The sequence below is a fragment of the Amblyomma americanum genome, chromosome 2 (genome assembly GCF_052857255.1).
Source record: "Amblyomma americanum isolate KBUSLIRL-KWMA chromosome 2, ASM5285725v1, whole genome shotgun sequence".
NCBI classification, from domain to species: domain Eukaryota; kingdom Metazoa; phylum Arthropoda; class Arachnida; order Ixodida; family Ixodidae; genus Amblyomma; species Amblyomma americanum.
Window position 1 is genome coordinate 148545090 of NC_135498.1, and position 22992 is coordinate 148568081.

Sequence of the window (22992 nt, forward strand, 5' to 3'; positions counted from 1 at the left end):
GGCCACTCGCTTTTTCTTTGGTCGTTGTAATTTCGGAAACAGCTCATCGCCTTTACGTGAGAAGTTGACATGGCAGTTATTTGAAAACAGGAGAAAATATTTGAATTTCCATGTCTTTTATAGCGTGTTTTATAGAAGAGTGGGTTTGAAAAAGCAAAACACATAAATGGAACCCAGCCACTCCCCCCCCCCCCCCCCCACCCGAACACCCATTAAAGGCGAGGGAGTAGAAGTGCACATTAAACACGCTCAAATACAGTTTTATTCCACGAGCAATGTATGACTAGAGCAGTATGCCTGCTGAAATCACTATCTACCATCCATACTGTTCCTACCTGCTGTGCGAGGACTGGTGTTGAAATGCGTGCACTATTTCCTGTTCTGTATCTCCCAGTGTACTTTGTACAAGTCCTTGCTAATTTCCAAATTTCTCATATCTCTAACGAGTGCTGTATTTCCAAAGGTTCTTGTTTTTCATCTGGCTAGTGTCTTTTCCTGCAAATATTTTTCCTTTATTACGGGCTGGTCTTTAATAAAAAAAATAACCAAATGTTCCTCTTTCAAGGCTTTCTTAAGGTTTCTCCCATCGAGTACAATCGGTGGAAGGGCGAAATTTACTATCCAGTTAATTCCTTCGCGTTTCGTTGCTCATACATACACTGCAAACCTCTCGATCGTAAAGCGCAGCCGCGTTGTGATCTCATGGTGGTTAACTCCGATGATATAGCGTTCTGATGCTCAGCATTGTGATAGGTTCAATGCCGGCCATGCTGATCAAACAGCGATCGCCGAAATAAGAATGATGTCGGTAGTTCCGACAGGCTTCGACGGAGTTGCAGTTCCGGATCAAATCTGAACTGAGCAGTTTGTCGTAATCAGATATCGTGCCATGCTTTTAAATGGGCACTTAATGATTTGGGCAGTACAGTAGAAACTGCGAAAAACTTTCACGCATCTCTTGATAAGTGACGATCTCCTCAGGTTTCGTTTTTCGCGATTCGCTTCACTTTATTAGTAAATACACGAGGTGCTTGCATTTTCTACCGTCGATAAAAATTTCCCCAGCTAACATAGGCTCGAGGAAGCGCTTCAGATATGAATGTAATATTCATTTGGCGTCCTGTTTACTGGACAAGGCCGTAAAAAATCTCCGACTGCTTTTGAGGCGTCATTGGTACATTTTTGCCAAGCGATGAGATTGTGAAAGGGAGAATACAAGCGGCATTGCATATAGGGCGTTACAATCAATTGGCGTGCGCCCTTATGTTACTTGGCAATTTATTCCCTTAGCAACCAAGCTAGGTCGATGGCAGCCTGCCATCCGTGGTTGGTTTGTATGTCTGCCCCCTATCTCTAACTTCATCAGAATAGTTTCGACCTCCCAGCGAGTTGTGCGTAATTGTTGCTATTCACGGCATTGCCTATACAACCTGAATGCCTCAAGAAGGCTGTCTACACAAAGGCTCCTATGTTAACACTCCTGAGGCGATAGCGCTTTCATCAACCTTCTGTCTACGTTACATGGATAGCGTCTTGCGATCAGCTGTGATTATGTAAATTAGAAGTCAGTCTCTTCTAAAAGGATAATATTAATTAAAGGAAATAGCTTCAGCAGCACTACAGTTTTTCTCACATCTTACATAGAGCAAAGAAACGGCAAACAGCAAAGTGCAATGGCGTCTCTGAACAGAGAGCAAATACAAATAAATTTAGTTATTGTTCGTCGTAAAAATTAATTCCCTGATTTTTTTCTGGATATCGTAGCTTTTATATGGCAGCAAGGACCATCCACCTATGGCTTAGAAAGTTCAGTTCGAAAATTTTATCGCCACAAGATTCAGTCTCGTGACGGCCTCACCGAGAAAGGACAGGTTGCCACCGCTAGGAAGTTACTGCCGCTGTAGCAAAACGTCTAGGATCCGAGCTAAAAAATCGGTGTCGACCCAAGGAGTTTACTTCTGAAATTGACCACTGGTGGCGACACCTGGGGCCGTAATCTGTGAGGTGTTCATTTTCCATTGTCCATTTCGAGCCCATTTGGTCCTCTGTCAGTGGTCCCTCAGGTACACCCACGGCTTTCAAGCGTCTGTGGGAAGCGACCCGGCCAAAGGGGGTTGGCGACCGGACCTCACCATTAGCTGCATATCACAACCAATAACAGCTGGTGGTAAGGTCCGGTCGGCTCCTGCTTGTCAGAGCTCTTCGATGCACCTAACCGTTGGCTGCATTTCCCCGTCAATGGCATCCATTGGTGAGGGCATCCGGTCGCCAATCAACCAATGGCCGGGTCGCTTCCCACGGACGCTTAAAATCCACCGGTATATCTGAGTTACCAATGACAGAGGACCGAATCCACGAGAAATGGACCGAAATGGAGAATGGAAAGAGCGTCAGGCATCGCTCCGGAGTCGAACTGTCAACCAAGAAATACATGGGCGTCTATGGAAACCGGTCGGCCTTGCCAGTCGGGGGCCTTTTCGCTGACATGTTCGGGCACGGAGGTGCGCATTGCGCCCTTGCCGGTATAATGCTATCACGCTCTCCACACGTAATTTAAATAAGTGGTGATTGCCTTCCTGCTAGAAGTTAACATACACGAATGAATGACAGGAAAGGGAGGCTTTTCAATGTTCCCGGAAACGTGATTTCGAGCACTAGGTTGTCCTACGCCAGCTTGAAGTGTGCTGCAGATGTCCTAACGCGGACCACCCATTTGTTAGAATTGAAGTATACTGCACACGAATTAATTTCGTATCTATGAAAGTACACTTTAAAAGCATTTCCAACATGTCACTTCCCGAAACGCGATTTCGAGCACTAACTGTTCAACGGCAGCTTGAAGTGTGCTGCAAATACGTTTACGCGGAGAGCTCATTCGTTAGAATTGAAGTGTACTTTGGACGAATTAATGCCGTATTTAGGAAAGTGCACTTTCAATACATTTCCAACATGCAACGGTCATTTCGCGAAACGCCATTTCGAGCACTAGATTGTTCTACGGCAGCTAAAAATGCCCTTCAAATATATTTTAAAGGAATCCCCGTTTGTTAAAATTTAAGTATTCTTGAGACGAATTTCATATTTATGTGCGTACACTTTTAATACAATTAAAAGTTGCTAAAACCGCATACATATTTTTTTTGTGTGTTTGAAACGTGCTCGAAACACGCTTTAAGTGACGTATACTTTGAATGAATTAAATTCATATTTACGAAAGTACACTTTTAGTGTGCTGACAAGATGCTAAAACCGCATATATATTTTTTCACTTGTGTGAAACAAGTTCTAAACATGCTTTAGTGGATGTATACTTCGAATGAATTAATTGTATATTTACGAAAGTACAATATTAATATATTTACAAGATGCTAAAACCGCATTCATATTTGTTTCACGTTTTATGAACGTGCTCGAAGCGTGCTTTAAGTGACGTATTTTTGGAAAATTTTAAGAATATATTTTCAATACTAAGCATAAAATTTTGGGGACCTATTTCAGGCATATCTTTGTGCATTCATTAGTACAAAATATGTTTAAAATACATTATAAATATTCCGAAGTATATTCCAAACCTATTAGTTTTCTCTAAGGGACACCAATGTGCATTTTAGCGATTTGTACGTATTGAATTAAATTTTCCCACGTGCAATAAATTCGCCTACATCACCGCTTCCAGGAAACCGCCGAGGTAACTTATTCTACTCAGAGACAGTAGTAGTGAAATAAGAATTCTTAAAAGCGTCACTGGAAGCAAGACATTCTTCTGTCACGGTTTAATAGTTAAGACGATTGTTTGCTCGCAATACAAGCGCGAGGTAATGAACCTTCTCAATTTGTATCTTATAGCTGCACTAAATGCGCAGAAACTTAAACCTATATAGTGCTCGTCTGGATCTAATCTTTCCAGCCCCAGGAGACTAATATCTGTCACACTATTTGTCCTCCTGTAGCGGTTGCAAATGAGTGTAATGTTCTGTTTCGTTAACACTCCAAGGATGATGGTTGCGTGGTTACGCTTGCATTTTTTTTTTGAACATCATAAAAATTCTCCCGGGCAGCCGCCTCTGAAAGCCTTTCAGCAGTTCCTTCTCTGTTATTGCGACTTTTTCAGAGCGCAGTAAATAAACAAACGCGTAAGCAGCAAAATGAACGTCACGCACCGTGAACGATGCCCAGCGTGAGGTGCAGTGTCAAGATGTTCGTTGCAAAGTAGGCCAGCATGACTCCTCCCGCCGACACGACGCTGCCGAACAGGAGCACCGGCCTCGTCGTGAAACGGTGGGCGAGGGGACCCGCCAGGAGGCCTGCGCGCAGACAACGAGCTCCGCACATGGCGCAAAGATGTCGACAATGTCGTCACGTAATATAACCAAACCGACTGCATAGGATATTACTACTAAAAACAACGCCCAAAAGCAAGCTATATTGCGACGGGTAACGCACATTCTTTTTTGCATATTTCGGGAGGCGCATTTTTTGCACATGCGCGGTGCTGCTCGCACTTGGTAAAAGAAAAGTTCTTTCCTTCCTTTAAAATTACCGCGATTTCAGGAGGAGTGGTCCTTGTCCCCACAATAGTGCCATTGCCCCTTAACTTTTCTCCTCCGCCTCGCGTAATGGCTTTCGTTCTGGCTGCACTGCATCAATATAAAAATTTTCTTGCGAAGACGTGAGCTCGGAAAGTTAGGAGTTAAATAAACTTGCCGAGATACTTTGCCCTAAATGGCGTCGCGCGCCCGACTGAAGAAAAAAAATGTTCGAAGATTGCATTAGCCACGACGTGGTCTTAAATCAATTTGGTTTTGTGGACAATTGTCGTAATTCGCTAGTTACTGGTATCTGAACAACCTACAACGAGTGCTAAAAAACCAAACTGCAAAGTACAGAAACCTTTGTCTGTTTTAGAACGCGTGGCTTTCAGAAGCAAATTCAGAATTCTGGTTCGCTTCAGTATTCCACAAAGTGGTGGGCAAAATTCAGAAAGAATAAAGAATGCTTTTCGCTTCACTTCGAAAGGGACCATAATTTGCAAGGATTCTTTAGCGTTTCTTTATATACCCCGCTTTCCATCGTCACTCTCGCTACTGACTGTACAGCCAGAGAATGACACTGTTCGCTGGCTATCAGCCAACGCGCGTTAGGCGTCAGGTATCATAAGGTGAAGACGCAAATGCAGTAATGGGAAAAGATATCGTTACAAAAAAACATCTTCACTTTTTATTTCGCATTCTGCCATCGCCGAGAGGAGCGCACTAGTTGTGTGCAGCCTATCTTCGCCACGTAGCAGCCGCCGCCAAAAGCCGAAAACGCCTTGCAACGTTTACGGCCAAACGAAAAAAAATGTCACATCGAATAGGCCCAGCGAGAGGGCAGCTGTGTTCCCCGCGGACTCCATGCTCGCTCACCGCGGAATTCTTCGAGAGTTTCTGAAAGCACGCAGAGAGCGTAAGGTGTGTTGGTTGTCGTTAGGCTTGAGCGCACCCACGAGGCCTGCCTTTGTGTTTCCAAGCGGAGGCTCTATTGCCGGCTGTTGCGACGAGGGATTCCCCCCCTGGTGTTGCCAGCGCTTGCTCTATGTAATAATAGAGGAGGCGCTGGATGCAGCAAATGGGGGCGCCGTGGCCTAGGGTCGCGGTGAAAGCAAAATCGCACCAATTGATAACAGCCTCAGATTAGTCGCGCATGGAGGTCCGCATACAATGATATCGAGTTCCCGATATATGGCTGTTGCCGAGGAAATAAAGGTGTCCACGTAGGAGGAAACACTTTTTTTTGCGTTTCGCTCAGATGCTTGTGGTTTAGAAAATGCATACTTTACTTAAACCGAGTACAATATCTAGAGATATGTTTGTACCAATAAACAAAGAAGCGATGCTGTGATTCTTTTAGTAACACCTTACTCGCCCTCATTCGCTTTTTGCCTGCAACATAAAACATAAAAGACGGCGCCAACACCAAAGTCAAAAAAGAAAGGAAACTCTGATGTGCTTGACAAAGCTGCTCGGTCGTCCTTGTCCGTTGACGGTTAGACACGACCTCAAATGCATTTTATCAAAGAGGAAAGCCACCTCTACCTGTCTGAAGGTAGATACGACTGTGGCTCTGTGCGGTATTAACAACCAGGTCCTTCCTGTTAACAAGCCTTACTACGTTACTAATATTCTGGTTTTTTGTGGCAACATCAAGAAAGAAACTAGAAAAATAACTGAAAAAAGGACACGCATGCAACAGCCAAAAGAAGAGTGTGTTGTGTTGGGTTTTACGGCACATAGGCATCTAAGGCCAGCATGCGCCAAGCTCAAGGTATAAGAAAATTTCTCCGCAGTTTTATACGAATGTGAAAAATCATCAGTGGTGTAGAGGGCCTAAACCCTTAGTACTTCCTACTGATGGCAAAGGAAAGTAATTTTAAAAATGGCTACTAATCAAAAACCTTATAGAGGGTTGGGTAACCTCAGCGGCCATCCTTGGTTGGGCAAGAATCTCGACGCTCCCAAGCAATCAAACAAACACCGAAGCCTTCTTTTCAGGAGTGAGGGAGTGGGTGAGGTGTATTAGAAAATCAAGCGATGCACTGGGTAAAAGCACAATTTTTGAAGAAACCCTGCTTCTCTTAAAAAGCTAAATATATCAGACATGTCAACAATTGCATTATCACGTTAGAGCAGCCGTGGGTGAAAAAGGATGCAATCTTTATAAAATTGAGTAAAGTACTTTTTCTAAGTTTTACATGTCTTGAGCATAAGAATAAAATATGGTTTACTCTGAGGTCATGTCCAAATTTTTCACATAGGGTTTTGCCTTGTTTTGCCAACAGAGAAATATGTGTGAGGTTAGTGTGTCCAATGCAAAGTTGACATATGATTACTGTTATGAAATGTTCTTGGTGCTCGCATGATTTCTATTCTCCTAAGATAGGCTTAAAGAAGTGTGGTTTATTTACTTCGCTTTCGTCATTTAGCTTTCAGCTTAGCGTGTGTTAACTTCAAGCAGTCTCTATGGTGCATGAGAACTTTCTTGATTTCACCGCTGCAAGTTCGTGCACCACATGTGTCTGCTCTCTCATTTCCCTCTATCCCGAGGTGGCTCGGCACCTAGCAGAATCTTATTTCTGACCTTGCATTGTGATGCTTTTCTGTGTTGTATATTATGCTTCCGATTAGAAGCTCAACAGCTTTTTTATTATTGAGTGCATTGAGTACACTCTGCGAATTAGTGTAAATTATGCTGTTTTCAATACTGTGATTTATTATTCTCTCCACAGCTACACACACAGCATAAAATTCAGCAGTGACAATTAATTCACAACTCGTCAGTTTGACTATTTTTGCCCATTTTTCTTGTACTGCAGCACTCCAGACATAATTTCTTGATTTTGAGCCTTCTGTGTAACATTCTGTGTATCTTGCATATTTTTTTCTTTAAGAACCAGATATTCCTGCTGTATGTGTTCATGTGGCATTTCTTTTTTTGCGAAGGTGTGTTATTGTGATGTCACATGCAGAGCGTAGGCTGTGCTACGGCGGCAGTGGATTGTGTCTTGGGGCAATTTCAGGTAGGGCACCTCACAATCCTTACTCTTCATGTTCATCTTCGAAGAGTAATAACACAGGTCTTATTGATTGGGGCTTATTATTGAAGAAAGCCTTGGAAGGAAACTCTGTGACTATAATATAACAGAGGCGTTTTGGCAGGAATTTTATTTTTAGTATGTATGCGCACATTAGCATTATTTTCCAATCTTTGAGGAGCGGTTCATCTGTTTCAACGTAAAGACTATTCACGGGAGATGTTCTCTATGTCCCATTTCAGAGACACAAATCTATGTTTTGTACCAGACCGAGGCGTCTAAGGTAGGATGTTCTCGCTGACCCATACATTACATATTCGTAATCTAAGGTAGAGCGGACTACACAGCGGCATATTTGTAAAAGGCATGTTCTATGGGATACCCAATATTTGTGTGAAAATACTTTTAGTACGTTCAGCCTCTGCGATGCCCTCTTTTTGAGTGCGTTTATGTGAGGTACGAATGTAAGGTTTTTGTAAAACGTAATACTTATAAATGTGTTTTCATTTTTTAGACGTAATTTTGTTTTGTTTAGGTACAAGGTGGGGTCAGTTTGTAGGCCTCGTTTGAGCGAGAATAGATCAGCCACTGCTTTCTGTGCGGAAAACTGGAACCGGTTCCTATCTGCCCATGTAACTAGTTTATTTTTTGTCAAATGTATTTGTCTCTCGCAAGTTTCTACATTTGAGGATGTGAATGCTACTTGAATATCTTCAACATGGACTGAATATATAATGGACTTCTGGATTATTTTAGCTATGGAATAATTTTTCTAATAAAGAGGGTTGTGCCTAACATACACCCCTGAGGTACTCCATTTCCCTGAATGAAGTTCCTTGAGAGCGTTGAGCCTAGGCGTGCATCAAAGGAACGGTTGGCCAGGAAATCACTTAGGCACTTTAACATCCTGCCCCGGATGCCAAGATCAGCCACGTCGCAAAAATTCCTAACCTCTAGGTTGTGTTGTGTGCTTTCTCCAGATCAAAAGAGACAGCAAAACAGTGATGTTTATGCTTAAAATCTTCCCTGACTGTATTTTGAAGGCGAACTAGATAGTGGGCTGTTGAGCATGCCTTTTTGAAACCATAATGATGGATGTAAGGATGCTCGCGTGCTTCAAGGGCAAAAGTTTGTTATATTTTATTTATTTATTTATTTGCAAATACTTTTGGCCGCCGGGCCGTTACTGTGGTGGGGCGTGACACTTGAGGAATGACATGTTTCCTTAAAAATACAAAGTTTTTACACATCATATTCCATGCAGCGTAATAATTATATCTCACAGAACCACTGTTAATGAATATTCACTACCAAAATTGAGAACCCTTTCAAGATACTTGGTGAAGCTACTTGTAGTGGCTATTGAACTATAGCTACTAGGGGATGTTGGCAGCTTTCCAGGTTTCAGGAATGGTACTATAATGGCTCTACCACCTCTTGGGTATTTTTTCTTCTATGAATATTTTGTTAAAGAAATTCAAAAGTAGGTCTACAGCAGGCTGGGATATATGGGCGAGCCTTTCATTGAGCGCGTCCTGGAGCTGCTTTTTTTTCTTGCAGACAGTACTCTATCAATATCTTGGAGAGTAACTTTTATTTCGTTTCTACCTCACCTTGACGAAAGTTTTTGTTTTTCGGCTATGTTTTTTCATATTTTAGAAATGACTGGGTATTATGTGAAGAACATAAAACCGCGGCAAAGTGCTCCTCCAATATGTCTGCCTGTTTCCCTGCACTTGTTTGTGTACCACGTGTACTTAAACGAGGAATTGTGAAAGGTGAGTAGCTGTCATCTAGTTTTCGAACTTGCTCCCACATTTTGTTTTCGATGTGGTTGGGCTGTTTTAAAAGACACATACGCTTTCTGTGATCCTTTATCGGCGCTACGCCTAATATGCTTGCGCTCTCGCCTTTTTGAAGATGATAAGGTTCTCGTGTGTTGGGTATCTACGTAAAATGCCCTCGACTTTATTCTTTACTCATAGAACAGCACAGGCCAACCCAGGGGTCTGGGCAGCCTGCTTTCGGGTGACTGAGTAGTGTTAGCCACTCGACCGGGGAGCGCGGATGGCCCTGCCACAGGCTCACTGCACTGGCCTGGACAGGTGCCGAAGCCTGGTGTACTGCGCCGCGCCCACGCACCGCATCGGCCAAGGTTGTTTTTGCAATGAAGGAGAAACTGTTTGTTAAAGCAAATCGCCTTCTGCTTTCTTTGAAAGAAATGTTTTCAATAGTTGTCGCTGCAATTATTTCTTTTTTCTTTCTTCCAGAATGGACAAGCCCGGGAGTATGCAGCATGGTCTCCTTCAGAGCTGGCACAGCGCAGGTCGGCGTGACATTCCATGGATGGGTCATCCTTTGCAGCGCGTTTTGCGCAAATTTTCCTCCCGCGACAACTATGTGGGCCTTGGTCAAATCTCCGGTAACTGAATAATCTGCGAGGGTTGAGCATACAGGGTTTCCCAGCTAACTTTAGCCAGGCTTTAAATATATGCCGCGGCCTTCTAACACGACGCGACCAAATGGATGTTGCTGGCTTTTGCATGGAGCAACTCACACTATTGAGTGCAGCGGCATATTTTGAAAGTCTGCTAAAGTTAGCTGGAACACCTTGTATATGGCTTTACATTGATGTTCAGGTTCCTTATTGTGCCGTCTGTCGCACTGCTATTTCTGTGTACTGAACCAACTCCTGCATCTCATTTCAGTAGTTTCAGGCAATGTGCTGGTGTTGAACGTTAGGGTTAGGTGTGTTTTTGTCTACACCTCGGAAAGTATTTAGGAACCCATGTGAAGTGTCGCAGACAGGGATGTTCTGTATAGAGACAAGGTTTCGGAGTTTTGAGTACTCCGTAGTGTCACGCAGTTCGTGCAGTAAGTCACCACTGACCATTTTGGATACTTAGTGCCAAGGCATCTGTCAAGCACTTTAATACAAGGAATGGGGATATAATTCTTGCTTGTTTTTCTTCTAGTTCACTATGGATGACATGAAATTTGGGGGGATGTTATCTTTCTTTTCTGAAAAAGTCACCTGCTTCGTTCCGGCTTCTTTTCAGAAAGCGATCATTTTTGGAAAAAGAGCGAGCCATAAAAACAGGATTTTCAGTAAAGGTGCTGGCCACCCACCATGGAGCCCAACTAGTGAACGCAGCGGTGGCCTAGTCCATGAGCATCGCCTCGCATGCGGAAGGTGCGGGGTTCGATCACCAGTGCCGCCACGTACCCACCGCTGATACAGTGCGCACAAGCTTTCCCCTGCCAGTAGCTAGGAACTTGCCGGCAAGTCCTGCCCACGCCAGCTGTACATCCAGACTATAAGCTAATATGACGCAACTCAGTGTAGTTCGTCGCACAAGGTTTACGCTAGCTGCCTATGAAAAATAAAGAAAACCAACCAGCGAGTGGGAGACAGGGGCGTTGTAAGAAAGGGATAGCAAAGTGAAAGCGGGGAGGATAGGTAAAGGTGGCTGCCAATTTCCCCCCGTCGGGTCAGGCCAGAGGAGCCGTCTACAGGAACCTGGGGCCAAAGTGGCGTGTTGCCTCCACCGAGGGGCCTTAAAGGTCCAAACGCTCGGCATCAGCTGAACCACCATGATCTTTTCCCTGGACACGGCGATGCCAAGCACGGCTAGGTGCGGGTGCTCGGGTCCGTTGAGACGCACTGCCCACCGTCATCCCCCTGCGGAAATATCCCTGCGGATGCTAACGAACCCGTGGTGTCGCCACTCACCATTATCTGCATATTGCAGATGCCCCCGCGGGAGCTATAAGAAGAGGACAAATGCTTGCCTGATTCAGAAATGAGAGGGAAGAGAAACTGTGTAGAAGTAGAGAGAAATAAATCGTGAGATACATGGAAAAACAGGAAACCATGGCACTGAGAACAAACTGGAAGGACCCCAAAAATAAAATCAAGCACTTTGAACATATAAATACAGAATATACTGCGAAGCGTGCTACCGGTGCACTGATAATAAAAATAATAATTGGTTTTGGGGGAAAAGAAAATGGCGCAGTATCTGTCTCATATATCGTTGGACACCTGAACCGCGCCGTCAAGGAAGAGATAAAGGAGGGAGTAAAAGAAGAAAGGAAGAAGAGGTGCCGTAGTGGAGGGCTCCGGAATAATTTCGACCACCTGGGAATCTTTAGCATGCACTGACATCGCACAGCACACGGGTGCCTTGGCGTTTTTCCTCCATAAAAACGCAGCCGCCGGTGCACAGAGAACTAGTGAATTCTTAAAAAAACTTTCCCTTGTCAACGTAAGCACTGAATGAGATCGAACTGTTATACTAGAGAAAAATTAGGGTAAGTGCCTCCAATGACTGCAAGGTCGAGATCGCCCGCTTGTAACACAAAAGTTTGAGATGGCACAAGAGAGTTTTACCTGAGGGGTCATGACTGCGTATCCATTGTGGTGAGCCAAACAAGATGCGAGAAGCGGAGCCCACCTGAGAGCACCCTGGCGCCGCCCAGAAGCATGAGGGTCCACGAGGCCTCTTCGCGGTTGACGCCGAACTCCTGTATGATGGCCACGAAGAGCACGCCGAAGGATCGCAGCGGGGCCAGGGCGAAGAAGCCCGAGAAGGCGCACGCGACTGCCGTGAGCCAGCTGTGCACGCTGTCCGGCCCATGCTGCATGTGGAAGAGTGCCTCTGCTGAATGAGTGCTGCGGCGCAGCATTGCTGACTGTTTTCAACCGACACGTGGCGTTCTCCAACGAGCTGAGCAATCCCACAACCACGACGCCACAGCTGCGGCGACACCGCAGCGTGCATGCGGCATATGCCATGGTTGCGCCAGGACAAAGAAACTCCGGCCTACACGGCACCATTGTCGCCAGTCGAGCCAATGTAATGATGAAACATGAAACCGTGAGCCGAAAGGGTATGACGCGATAGCTTTAATGGGTTAAAGCTCACATATGCGGAATTGGTCGTTCCCTACTTTACGTGCATAGATCGCAGGGAGTCCTCATAGCCCATCCTGGCGCAGTGGTGCAGCAATCAAGCGACGGGCCACTGCCCTGCGATGGAAGGTTCCGCTACCAGCTTGCTCTTCCGAGACACCTCTCGCGACCAATCATTAATTTTAGCTACCACCTGCCACGGCGCGCAGTTTGCTCACAAACCGCAGGATGCCACCTGCCACGGCGGGCCGGTCACGCGTGACGCGTAATGGTGGTTGCCATTGTTTGCTTGCAGAGATCATTATAATTCTAAACTATTAAAATAGGGTACATGCTGGCTATTCCAAAACAGCGTAATGTATCCAGCCTTCTGTATTTTGCTCAGTGAATTAAAGTACCTCTTTCATGAAACAAAATAGATTCCTTGACGTATGTTGTCAGGCTAGTCGGTTTTAGATTTTTGAAAAAGACATGGCGCTTCATATACACGCTCCAAAAAGACGAGGAGACAAAGGACGGTTGGGAGTTCACACCTGCCCTTCGTCTCCACGTCTTTTTCTGCGTGTACAAGTAGCTCCATGTCTTTTTCAAAAATGCAAACTACGTTCGCTGACAAAAGTATCGAAATGCGTGGCTGCAGCGTGTGGATACGAAGCTTAGAGCACCAGTGTTGTCCTCAGTTTTCGATCTGCGGAGAGATAATGCAACAGGCCCTCCCCGTGGTTTCACTACATAGAAGGAAACCTTATAGGGCCTTCCTGCCTACACAACATGACTAACTCTCCCAAACTACCTGCAGCCAGTGCAGCAGGTGAGTTAGTTGGACTCTGGCAGCTGCTTGAATAATTTCTTCCCTACAGCGCAGTCAGCCGGTTTCAGCTGCTGCATTGAGCTTTTTTACATATTAACAGGAATTTGCTGGCGCCTCACACGTAGCTCTGGACGCTGTCGAAAAGGTCCTAAAGCAGCGCACGGGCCACGACAGACGCCGCGAAGGAGGGCCCCAGATTACTTTCCACCACCTGGGAGTCGTTACAATGCACTGAAATCACAGAGGCTGGCACCGCGGTAAGGATTCGTTTCCGCGTCCTTTGGCCCAGCAACCGAACACCTTAGCCAATAAGTCAACGCTGCGGGTGTGACACACTAGGAAACATGATGTGTTGTGTATATTAGCCACAATGATGCAAGAATACTTAGGTAGTTCCTCCAAAACAACGTTAAAGTGGACAAATAAGAATTATTGTCGATAAGCTGTAAGTTCATCGAGACACGCTCGATATACCATAAATTATCGCTAGTGGCGCCAGCGGCCTGGGCATGGTTATTATAATAAAAAGAAATATGCCGAAAATAAGAAAGAATAAAATTGTTGCAGTTGCGAGCATCACAATAGGCTTATTAACAGTTCGTACCAACCGAAAAGCCACCTCTACACAGCCACAATACGAGTATTTTTGTCGATATTAAGTTCACTTAGGAGAACTACACAAATAGGAATACTTGGCACGGTGGCAATAATTAAGCTCATGTGAGCAGACCCTTTAGTTTTTGATGTGAGGCCTCTATCAAGCATCATGTACAAACAAAACGAGTAGAACCTTGAAGCTACCGAAAAAGGCAAGAAGTTATTCAGGCATATTTCCATACCACAGAATACCGTGTTGAGCAGTAGTCTGTATCACAAAGTGTCAACAAGAAGACAGATGTAAGCTAGACAGCGGCACTTGCTAGGAAGTGAGCTCTTAAGAATTAGATTTAGAACGAGCGTGCAACATCAAGGGCGCCTAATCTCGCCTGTATATTTACGCCACCACAAACAACAAAAACAAGATGCAAAAAGAACAAGGATCTGAATACCGAGACTCACCGGTACCATATCAGGAGAGCGTACTGCTGTGCACGCCGAAGTATGCTCCAGCCGTTACCTAACAGCCGACCTAGCCGCTAGCGTTCAGTCTGTTCCGGTCTCATTGGGCCTCTTCGGAAGAACCCGTTTATGCGCCTATCTATATAAAGGTACGACATCCCCGCGGTAGCGCGGCGCGCTATCTGTGCTACCCAGCCGGTTGGGAAATTATTCGTCCTCGGAACATGATTGACTGTCTCAACGTCAGATTGCGAAACAGGGAAAGGCTGCCAATGTGGTGAAGCAGTACACTTTTGCGTCACTGTACGCAATTCTTTAGCAATGGTCCGTACTTGTCATGTGATCACAGCCTGTCTACACTGGGACTATGCGCAGTCGAGAGGAGAAGGGGGTGCGGGGAGGGAGTCATCTACAGCCAGCTTGCTGCAACAAGCCAACGAGCACGGACCGAAAACACACACGAGGCGGGAGAGGTCTGCAAATGCACTCGCTCTTCGCTGACAACGGCTTTTTTTGTGCGAGCGTCACTCAGTACATGCAGGTTGTACTTGTTAAGCGGGTGTTTTTACGCGTAAAAGCAACGTGCGTCTTGTGGATAACTGAGCGAGCTTTGAAACCGCGCCGGAAGAACACTAGCCGCTGAGGTCGTTTGTTTTCGAAGCTAGCACATCAACGTTTCTTTTTTTTTTACCGAAATGCAGTTATCTGCAATTTTACTTTCCCGGCGCAGGGTGTCATCCACCTTTTTGCGCCACTTGCTTCTTCCAGCACTTGCGCGCCATATCACATTCTTTTATAGCATCGGGCACTAGTTTTTCGCTTTCTTTACTGGAAAATTAAGGCAAAATAACTATGACCATTTCTTCATCTACGGGAATAAAATACAAAACAAAACTTTTGTTCTTTTCTACGAAATATACCACTATTGTGCACTTTACCCTTCGCTAGTGCGAACCGCTCCAGCTGACAGATCGGCACGAACCGGCTGAATAAATACTCACAAGAAAAAAAAACACATACAAATTCTTGTGACTGGTAGCTCTACACCAAGTGTAACATAGCTATTACTACTTCGGAATTCTTGGATGTAACAACTCTTCTGTGTTTCCTTTCTGTGCACTGCGAAAATTCACAAAACTAAGCAGTTAATTTCAAATCGTGCCGGTAATACTATCGGCTCGTCCTTACTTCCAGTTTCTATTGTTGGGTACAGAGAGTGCCCTTAGGCAATAAAAATTTATGAGATCGATTACAAACCAGCCTGTAAAGCGTTGAAATATGCCCAAGTCGCTAAAAAACTTATGTTAAGACAGGACGTCTTTCATACCGTATTTCTCGTAATCGATGGGACAGAATTTTAGTAATTTCCATAAATAATTGCAGAAAGCTGGTTAGCCTGAGAGAAAAATTTGACCGACGCCAATGGAACGTTTTCTTTTATTTTCAGGTGTCGAAAGATGGTTCTCGACTATAACAGATTGAGGTTTATGGCGTCTACCGTCCCCTAAGCAGCTCAGGCTATGAGGGACGCGGTAGTGAAGGACTCCGGATAATTTCGACCACTTCAGGTGCTTTAACCTGCACTGAGAACGCACTGTAAACGGGCCTCTAGCATTTCTCGTCCACCGAAATGAAACGCCTCGGCCGGGATCGAACCCGCGTCTCTCGGATGAGCAGCCGTGCGCTGTTAGCACTGAGCCACCGCGGCGGTTTTATAACAGATACACATGTGGTGACACGATCGTCGCCAAGTTTGGTCATATTTCATCGGCACAATCAGAAGTATGCTACTTTTAAAGAGAACCTCTCATTTTTCAATGTGTACACGTAACTGCGTGGTACCGGATTGTGCATACTTCTAATAGAGCTGCTCACTAAAGCCTCGTCTATAGGTAGAGTTGCGGTTCTTGCAGCAACTATATTTCAGAAAGAAATATTAATAGCCTTAATTATTATTTAAGCTAAAGTCCTCAAGTTTGTTTTTCCGTGCTCCTACTTATTGTCGCGTGGGGGCGATAGCATGCAGACAGGCAAGCGAAGGCGTCAGTCACAAGTTGCTTTTTGGGCGCACCTTTAGCCACAAAGAGAAAACAGCACGGCCGTGGAGATAGCAGCAACTGCACTTGGCATTCGTTGCTCACGGCCACACTCAGCTTAAAGGTTACGACAAACATTGGAGATAGAGTGCCCAACAAACCAGCTATAGTTGGCAACACCGGAGGGACTGCTGCGAGAGTATACAGCCTCTCCAGCGAAATCTGGTAGCGTCGCAGGTGACAAAGGTATTAAACCGCTTTCCGGCAGCGGCGACCAAAAAGCATTAAAAAAACACCGTCATTATAAAGCTTCGCGGCATTGTAAAAATTCTTATCGAGAGCGGAATGAAGTCATTCTCATGCTGATAGTTATCACGATTAAAAGAATCAGGATTATAAATTGTACAGGGTTGGTCAAAGCTTTCCAGGCCACACGGTCTGCAATTGAGACATGTAGCGGGGCATTTACGACACCCCGAAGCTGAAAATGTTTGAAGGTAAACAGAGGTGTCACTTTCCCACTCGAGGATGATGCGTTCCTTGTGTTGAGACCAGTACAGTGCTCCGGACTCGACACTAGGTGTGTACCACCTCGACACCGTTTGGGACTTGGCCAGTGACTTGGACTTGGACGTGGGCCAGTGACTTTTGACCTGACTGTACATTTTGTATTTACGCTTCCGCTCTGGCTGAACCTAGGTCTTTGACTAGGGAGAAATATTGCAGAGTATGCAAACCTGCTGCTTTATCTGGATGTTCACGACCTTCAAGCGTCTGTTGTGTACATGCAAGGCCGGAAAAAAAGCGATGTCATTGCCTTAGGAATCAGTAGCCTGTTGTACTGCATTTAAGTTTTTCAGATACGCGTACGACTCTCGCCTCGGAAACAGAGCTTTTTCTTGGAGCCCTTGTGAGGTCCGCGAAAACTTTGCAAGTCGAGAAAGGCTTAGTGCATATTGTTAGCAAAGAAACAAGTCGCATCTTAAAGACTCTGCCAGCAGCACTCCAGCTACAAAAAAAAAATTTTCTAGTGTGCACATCACGTTTTGCAACACCTCGATAGGCATGTGTAGTTCTGGCTCCGACATACTTCATGAACGTTACAGCAGAATTATGACAATTGAGGTTCAGGGTTTTTCTGCACGCAGACGCCAATGAGTACGCGCTGACTCGGCCCTACAAAGTCAAATGCAAGCCTTGTATATTGTAACGGAAAACAGGGAGACAGGTCGCTAACCAGCAGAATACAGCAAGCAGCCAGCCAGCCAGCGAGAGACACTTCAACGTCTTCGAAGACACTTCAGCGCCACCTGAGAACACCAGGTGGCATTACTCCCCCTCCAAAAAAAAGAAAAACAAAAGCGGGGTTGCAGTATGGGCAGTGGAAAAAGAAAAAAAAACAGCACAAGCACACAAAAATGTACAAGGGAGGTGGGCGAAGGTGTCCCACGCGAAAACTAGCAGAACACTGAGCGTACTATCCATTACCGCGTGAAGTAGGGTTTCATGCGGACAACGTGCACAACCTCAGAGCGGGGTGGACGACGCTGAGGCTGCACAGTCCCGTCAGGAAGAACTTCGTAGGTCACTTCGGTGACGCGGCGCAAAACTCGGTACGGTCCAAAGTAACGGCACATCAGTTTTTCAGACAAGCCTGGGCGGCGTACCGGGGTCCACACCCAAACTTGGTCTCCCGGATGGTATTCGACGTGCCGATGACGGAGGTTGTAGCGGCGTGCATCCGTGCCCTGCTGCCGCTGAATGTGAAGACGGGCAAGTTGACGTGCTTCCTCGGCGCGCTGAGCGAACTGCTCGGCGTCTGGCGTGAGTGGGTGGTCATCAGTGCTGCATGGAAGCATTGCATCCAGCATCGTCTGAACGTCACGTCCGTAGACCAGACGAAATGGTGTAAATCGGGTCGTCTCCTGGGTGGCCGTGTTGTAAGCGTATGTGACGTACGGGAGAATCTCGTCCCAGGTTTTGTGCTGCGAGTCTATGTACATTGCGATCAAGTCGGCGATAGTTCTGTTGAGTCTCTCTGTGAGCCCGTTCGTCTGTGGGTGATAGGCAGTAGTTTTGCGATGGTTCGTGTGACTGAGCTCGAACACGTCGCACATGAGCTGTGCCGTAAACGCCGTACCTCGATCAGTGATTACGTGGGACGGTGCGCCATGACGCAGCACGATTTGTTGCATAAAAAACTGGGCGATCTCAGATGACGTACCGCGCTGCACCGCTTTAGTTTCCGCATACCTTGTTAAATAGTCGGTCGCGACTATGATCCATTTATGACCGGCCGATGACACAGGGAATGGGCCCAGAAGATCGATGCCGACTTGATCAAAAGGCGTCCGAGGGGGTTCAATAGGTTGGAGCAAGCCCGCTGGCTTGAGAGGAGGCGCCTTACGACGTTGGCAATCGCGGCAGCCTCTGACGTAACGCTGGACGGCGTGAGAAAGTTTGGGCCAATAATACGCCTGGCGCACGCGTGCAAGTGTGCGGGCAAAGCCCAAGTGGCCGGAGGTCGGCTCATCGTGACAAGCCAGAAGGATATCGGCGCGGAGATCTGCCGGAACGACGAGGAGGTGCGCTCGGTCAACAGTGCTGGAGTTTTTCTTAAACAAAATGCCGTTCCGGAGACAGAAGGCCGGCAGGTTTCTAGAAAATTGTCGGGGTACGACAGAAGCTCGGCCCTCCAGATAATCAATGATAGGTCGCAGGTCTGGGTCAGCTCGCTGGCGGGTCATTAGGTCTAAGGCGCTGACAACTCCAATAAAACCACTCTCGTCCTCTATGCTATCATCCGCTAACCCGACGGGCGCGCGAGAGAGTGCGTCAGCGTCTTCGTGCGTCTGGCCAGATTTGTGCACAATGGTGTAATCGAATCCTTGGAGGCGGAGGCTCCATCGGGCTAGGCGCCCCGATGGGTCCCGAAGATTTGCAAGCCAGCACAACGAATGGTGGTCGGTAACTACTTTGAACGGGCGGCCGTAGAGGTACGGACGAAATTTCATGGTTGCCCACATAACCGCAAGGCATTCTTTTTCTGTGGTCGAATAGTTCGTTTCAGCGCGAGAAAGCGTGCGGCTTGCATACGCGATGACCCTTTCCACGCCACCTTGGTGTTGGACGAGTACGGCGCCGAGGCCGACGTTGCTCGCGTCGGTGTGGACTTCGGTTTCAGCCTCTTCATCAAAGTGCGCAAGAACAGGGGATGTTAGCAGTCGTCTGCGCAGCTCGGCAAAAGCCTCCTGCTGCTCGGCAGCCCACACGAACTGTGTATCATTGCGCGTGAGGTGGTACAGGGGTGCGGCAATCTTTGAAAAGTCGGCGATGAAGCGGCGGTAATATGCGCACAGACCCAAAAAACGTTGCACACTTTTCTTTGTTGCAGGAACAGGAAAGTTGGCGACGGCAGCAGTTTTCTCGGGGTCGGGCTTAACGCCATCGGCACTCACGAGGTGACCGAGAAACTTCAACTCTTTGTACCCAAAGTGGCACTTCTCGGGCTTTAGCGTTAAGTCGGCCGATCGGAGGGCATCTAATACTGTCCTCAGGCGTTCAAGGTGTTCGGCAAAGGTTTCGGAAAATACGACGACATCATCGAGATAAACCAAACAAGTTTGCCATTTTAGTCCAGCGAGAACGGTATCCATCATCCGCTGGAAAGTTGCCGGCGCTGAACATAGCCCAAAAGGTAGCACTTTAAATTCGTACAGTCCGTCGGGTGTCACGAACGCCGTTTTTTCGCGGTCCCGCTCGTCGACCTCTATCTGCCAGTACCCACTCTTTAAATCAATGGAGGAGAAGTACTGGGCGCGACGAAGTCTGTCGAGCGAGTCGTCGATACGAGGCAGCGGGTAGACGTCTTTTTTGGTGATGTTGTTCAGTTTCCGATAATCCACGCAGAAGCGGAGTGTCCCATCCTTTTTCTTCACCAGCACGACAGGTGAAGACCAGGGGCTGCTGGAAGGTTGAATGATTCCATCTGAAAGCATCTCCTTCACCTGCGTTTGGATCGCCTCACGCTCCTTCGGTGAGATACGGTACGGCTGCTGATGGATGGGGCGGGCATCGTCGGGCGTATTCTTGTAACTTTTGCTTGGAATAGCTTCGACGACACTCATTGGTATGAGTCCGGAACCATCTACAACGCGTAGTCTTATATGTGGCTCACATAAATTTCGGCAGAGTTGGAAAGAAACCACACTAAAGTCACGTGCGTCAATATAGACATCGCCTCAAGGAGGCGGACGAGGACATAATTCGCAAGAAGTGTAGCATGTTTAACTCAATGTCTTGGGCAGTCAGCTTTCAACTGAAATAAATAGATTACGTTTCACGTCATTCGAAACAGACCTTTAAAAAACTAGTCACACATAATCAGAAATAAAACTAGCGCAGTACTCTTGACAGTCAAATGACGTACGTCTTATTCCTTAATTAAGCGCGCATTTAAAGGGAGTTGATATATTTTATCCGCTGTAGGCACGTGAAAAATTCTATCTAGAAAGTTAAACAGTGTTAAAACAGCCTCTGCTTGGCATCACTCTTCAGGTAACAACGCTTGTCAATGCGGAACAGTGGTTAAGCACACATAACAGCTGCCGTAATAACAGCTGCCGTAACACAAGATACAAAAAAAAACTTGGATCACTCCAACACCAACAACTTACTCTATGAACCAGTCCTTAAGTTACAACCTTCCCCTCTTGCTAAACAAACTAATCCATGACAATTTTGATATTACCAGAAATTCAAAACACAATATCCGTGACTACTGCCGAGACAATTTCAATCTGTGAAAGAAGCAGACATGATTTTTTTCTTTTTTTGATGTAAAACATTTGCTTTGAGTAGATGTGTGTATTGCGACTTTCGTTTTGCATGTGTGTTCGCGCTTCGCGTAAATGTGGATTTGCATCGGATACCCATGACATTACTAATTGATGTAAATGATGTGACCCTCGCCTTCCTTCTGTACTGCCACTGTCTCAAGGAGTCGGGACCTCCAGTCAAGCTGTTACCACAGCTTTTAGCCCCGGCTCCTCCTTTGTAAGAAAGGAAAATAAACTTGAACTTGAACTTGAACTTGATACCTGCCAGGACTACCAGCCTTGAGCTACGAGTGGCAAGTTCAATTTTGTCAGTATTCTGCGGGATTTTTCTCTCAGTTGTGCAGTGCCTGGTGAAAACATCCGCGCTTAGCTTACTTTAGTACATGGAAGAAATGCTTGGTTAAACAGTGCCACCTCAAAAATTTCGTTTCAGAGCGCAGCTCTTCAGCTCCCGTTCGTGGCTTGAACCACGCCGCCGCCGCCACTGTAACCTCGGAAAACCATCAAAAAATCAAAATAAACATCGCCGCAACAGGGATACGAACGCGCGGCGCTGCGAAAAGGTCAGCTCCACCGGCCGTTGCACAAGACTATTAGGCTTTCGCCGCAGCCGAACAGGCCTCGTGTTAAACTGCAACACATTCTCGCGCTGTGCATTGCACATCGTCTTCTTCGACTAATACTGCTATCGAACTAATATCGTCGCTAGACCTGCCGGCGACCCAGCAAAGCAAAACAACGAACCTACAGTGCCTTAGACACCGACAAAGATGCGCTCAAATTTTGCATTAGGGAGAATCGTAATCGTTACTAGAATTCGTTTTGGTATTTCTCTTCAGTGTCTTGGAACTAGGTTTTAAATTGGCCGCAAGGGGGTCAAGATTAATCATGCTAGTATCATCATGTGCATACAAATAAAGTAAGTCTCCTCGGGGAATTAGGCTACTTCAGTAAGAGCACATAGCTTCATGACAGGGAAAAATTTATCCATGTCGAAGTCTTGGCCGTTTAGATGACACGCCCTGCTGATAACGGCAAATTGAAGCGTCGATATATATATATATATATATATATATATATATATATATATATATATATATATATATATATATATATATATATATATATATATATATATATATATATATATATATATATATATATATATATATATATATATATATATATATATATATATATACACCCTGTTCTATTCCTGCAGACCTCTTGCAATCCTTTACTTTGCGAGATAACTTGGCTCGGTCGTGAACGAATTAAACGAATTTTGACAACTGTCTAATGAGATACAATCGGCTCATATTCGCGATGATTGAAATCTAGTTCCTACCTTCCTCCTCTTAACTTCCACCCGCTCAACCAGTGTGCCGTTCGGTGCGACGACCGTAGACGACGTCACAGCTGTCCGAACGCACGGAGTCGAACGTGATATCTTCAAGTCGCAATCAATGGTTTGCGTGGCTTGCCACGGAGATTTTAGGTGAGTTTTCGGCTGCTGAAACTCTTCATGGCCCTCCATGAAGCTTCTGGTTTAGTTTACACAGAGCTTCTTCTTGGCAGCTGTCTGATTCTTCACGATCTTCTCCAGACTGCTTTTGTGGGCCCTGTTTCGGGCGTCGTTATTTGGAGAACATTGTATTGGTCGGGATCTACCCGTCCATAGTAATTTAGGTTTTGTGCAGACCTTGGGATCTAGGCCAGCAATCCAACAAGCAATGCGAGACTCTCATAAGCCTGGAGAATGC

General features: G+C 45.9%; 1 protein-coding gene across 12 annotated transcripts in view; it reads right to left on the reverse strand.

Annotated features, from left to right (window-relative positions):
* Positions 1-22992, reverse strand: part of LOC144121892 (monocarboxylate transporter 13-like) — a 206454-nt gene that overhangs the window by 16876 nt on the left and 166586 nt on the right. For 11 of the 12 annotated variants that reach the window (XM_077655318.1, XM_077655319.1, XM_077655328.1 and 8 more), the window contains 2 exons: positions 12028-12211; positions 4161-4304 (listed from right to left, as the gene is read on the reverse strand). In XM_077655318.1, coding sequence (XP_077511444.1) covers positions 4161-4304; positions 12028-12211 — 328 coding nt within the window. Of the gene's footprint in view, positions 1-4160; positions 4305-12027; positions 12212-14355; positions 14587-22992 lie in introns of those variants that run through there. The other variant, XM_077655329.1, reaches the window with a different exon arrangement.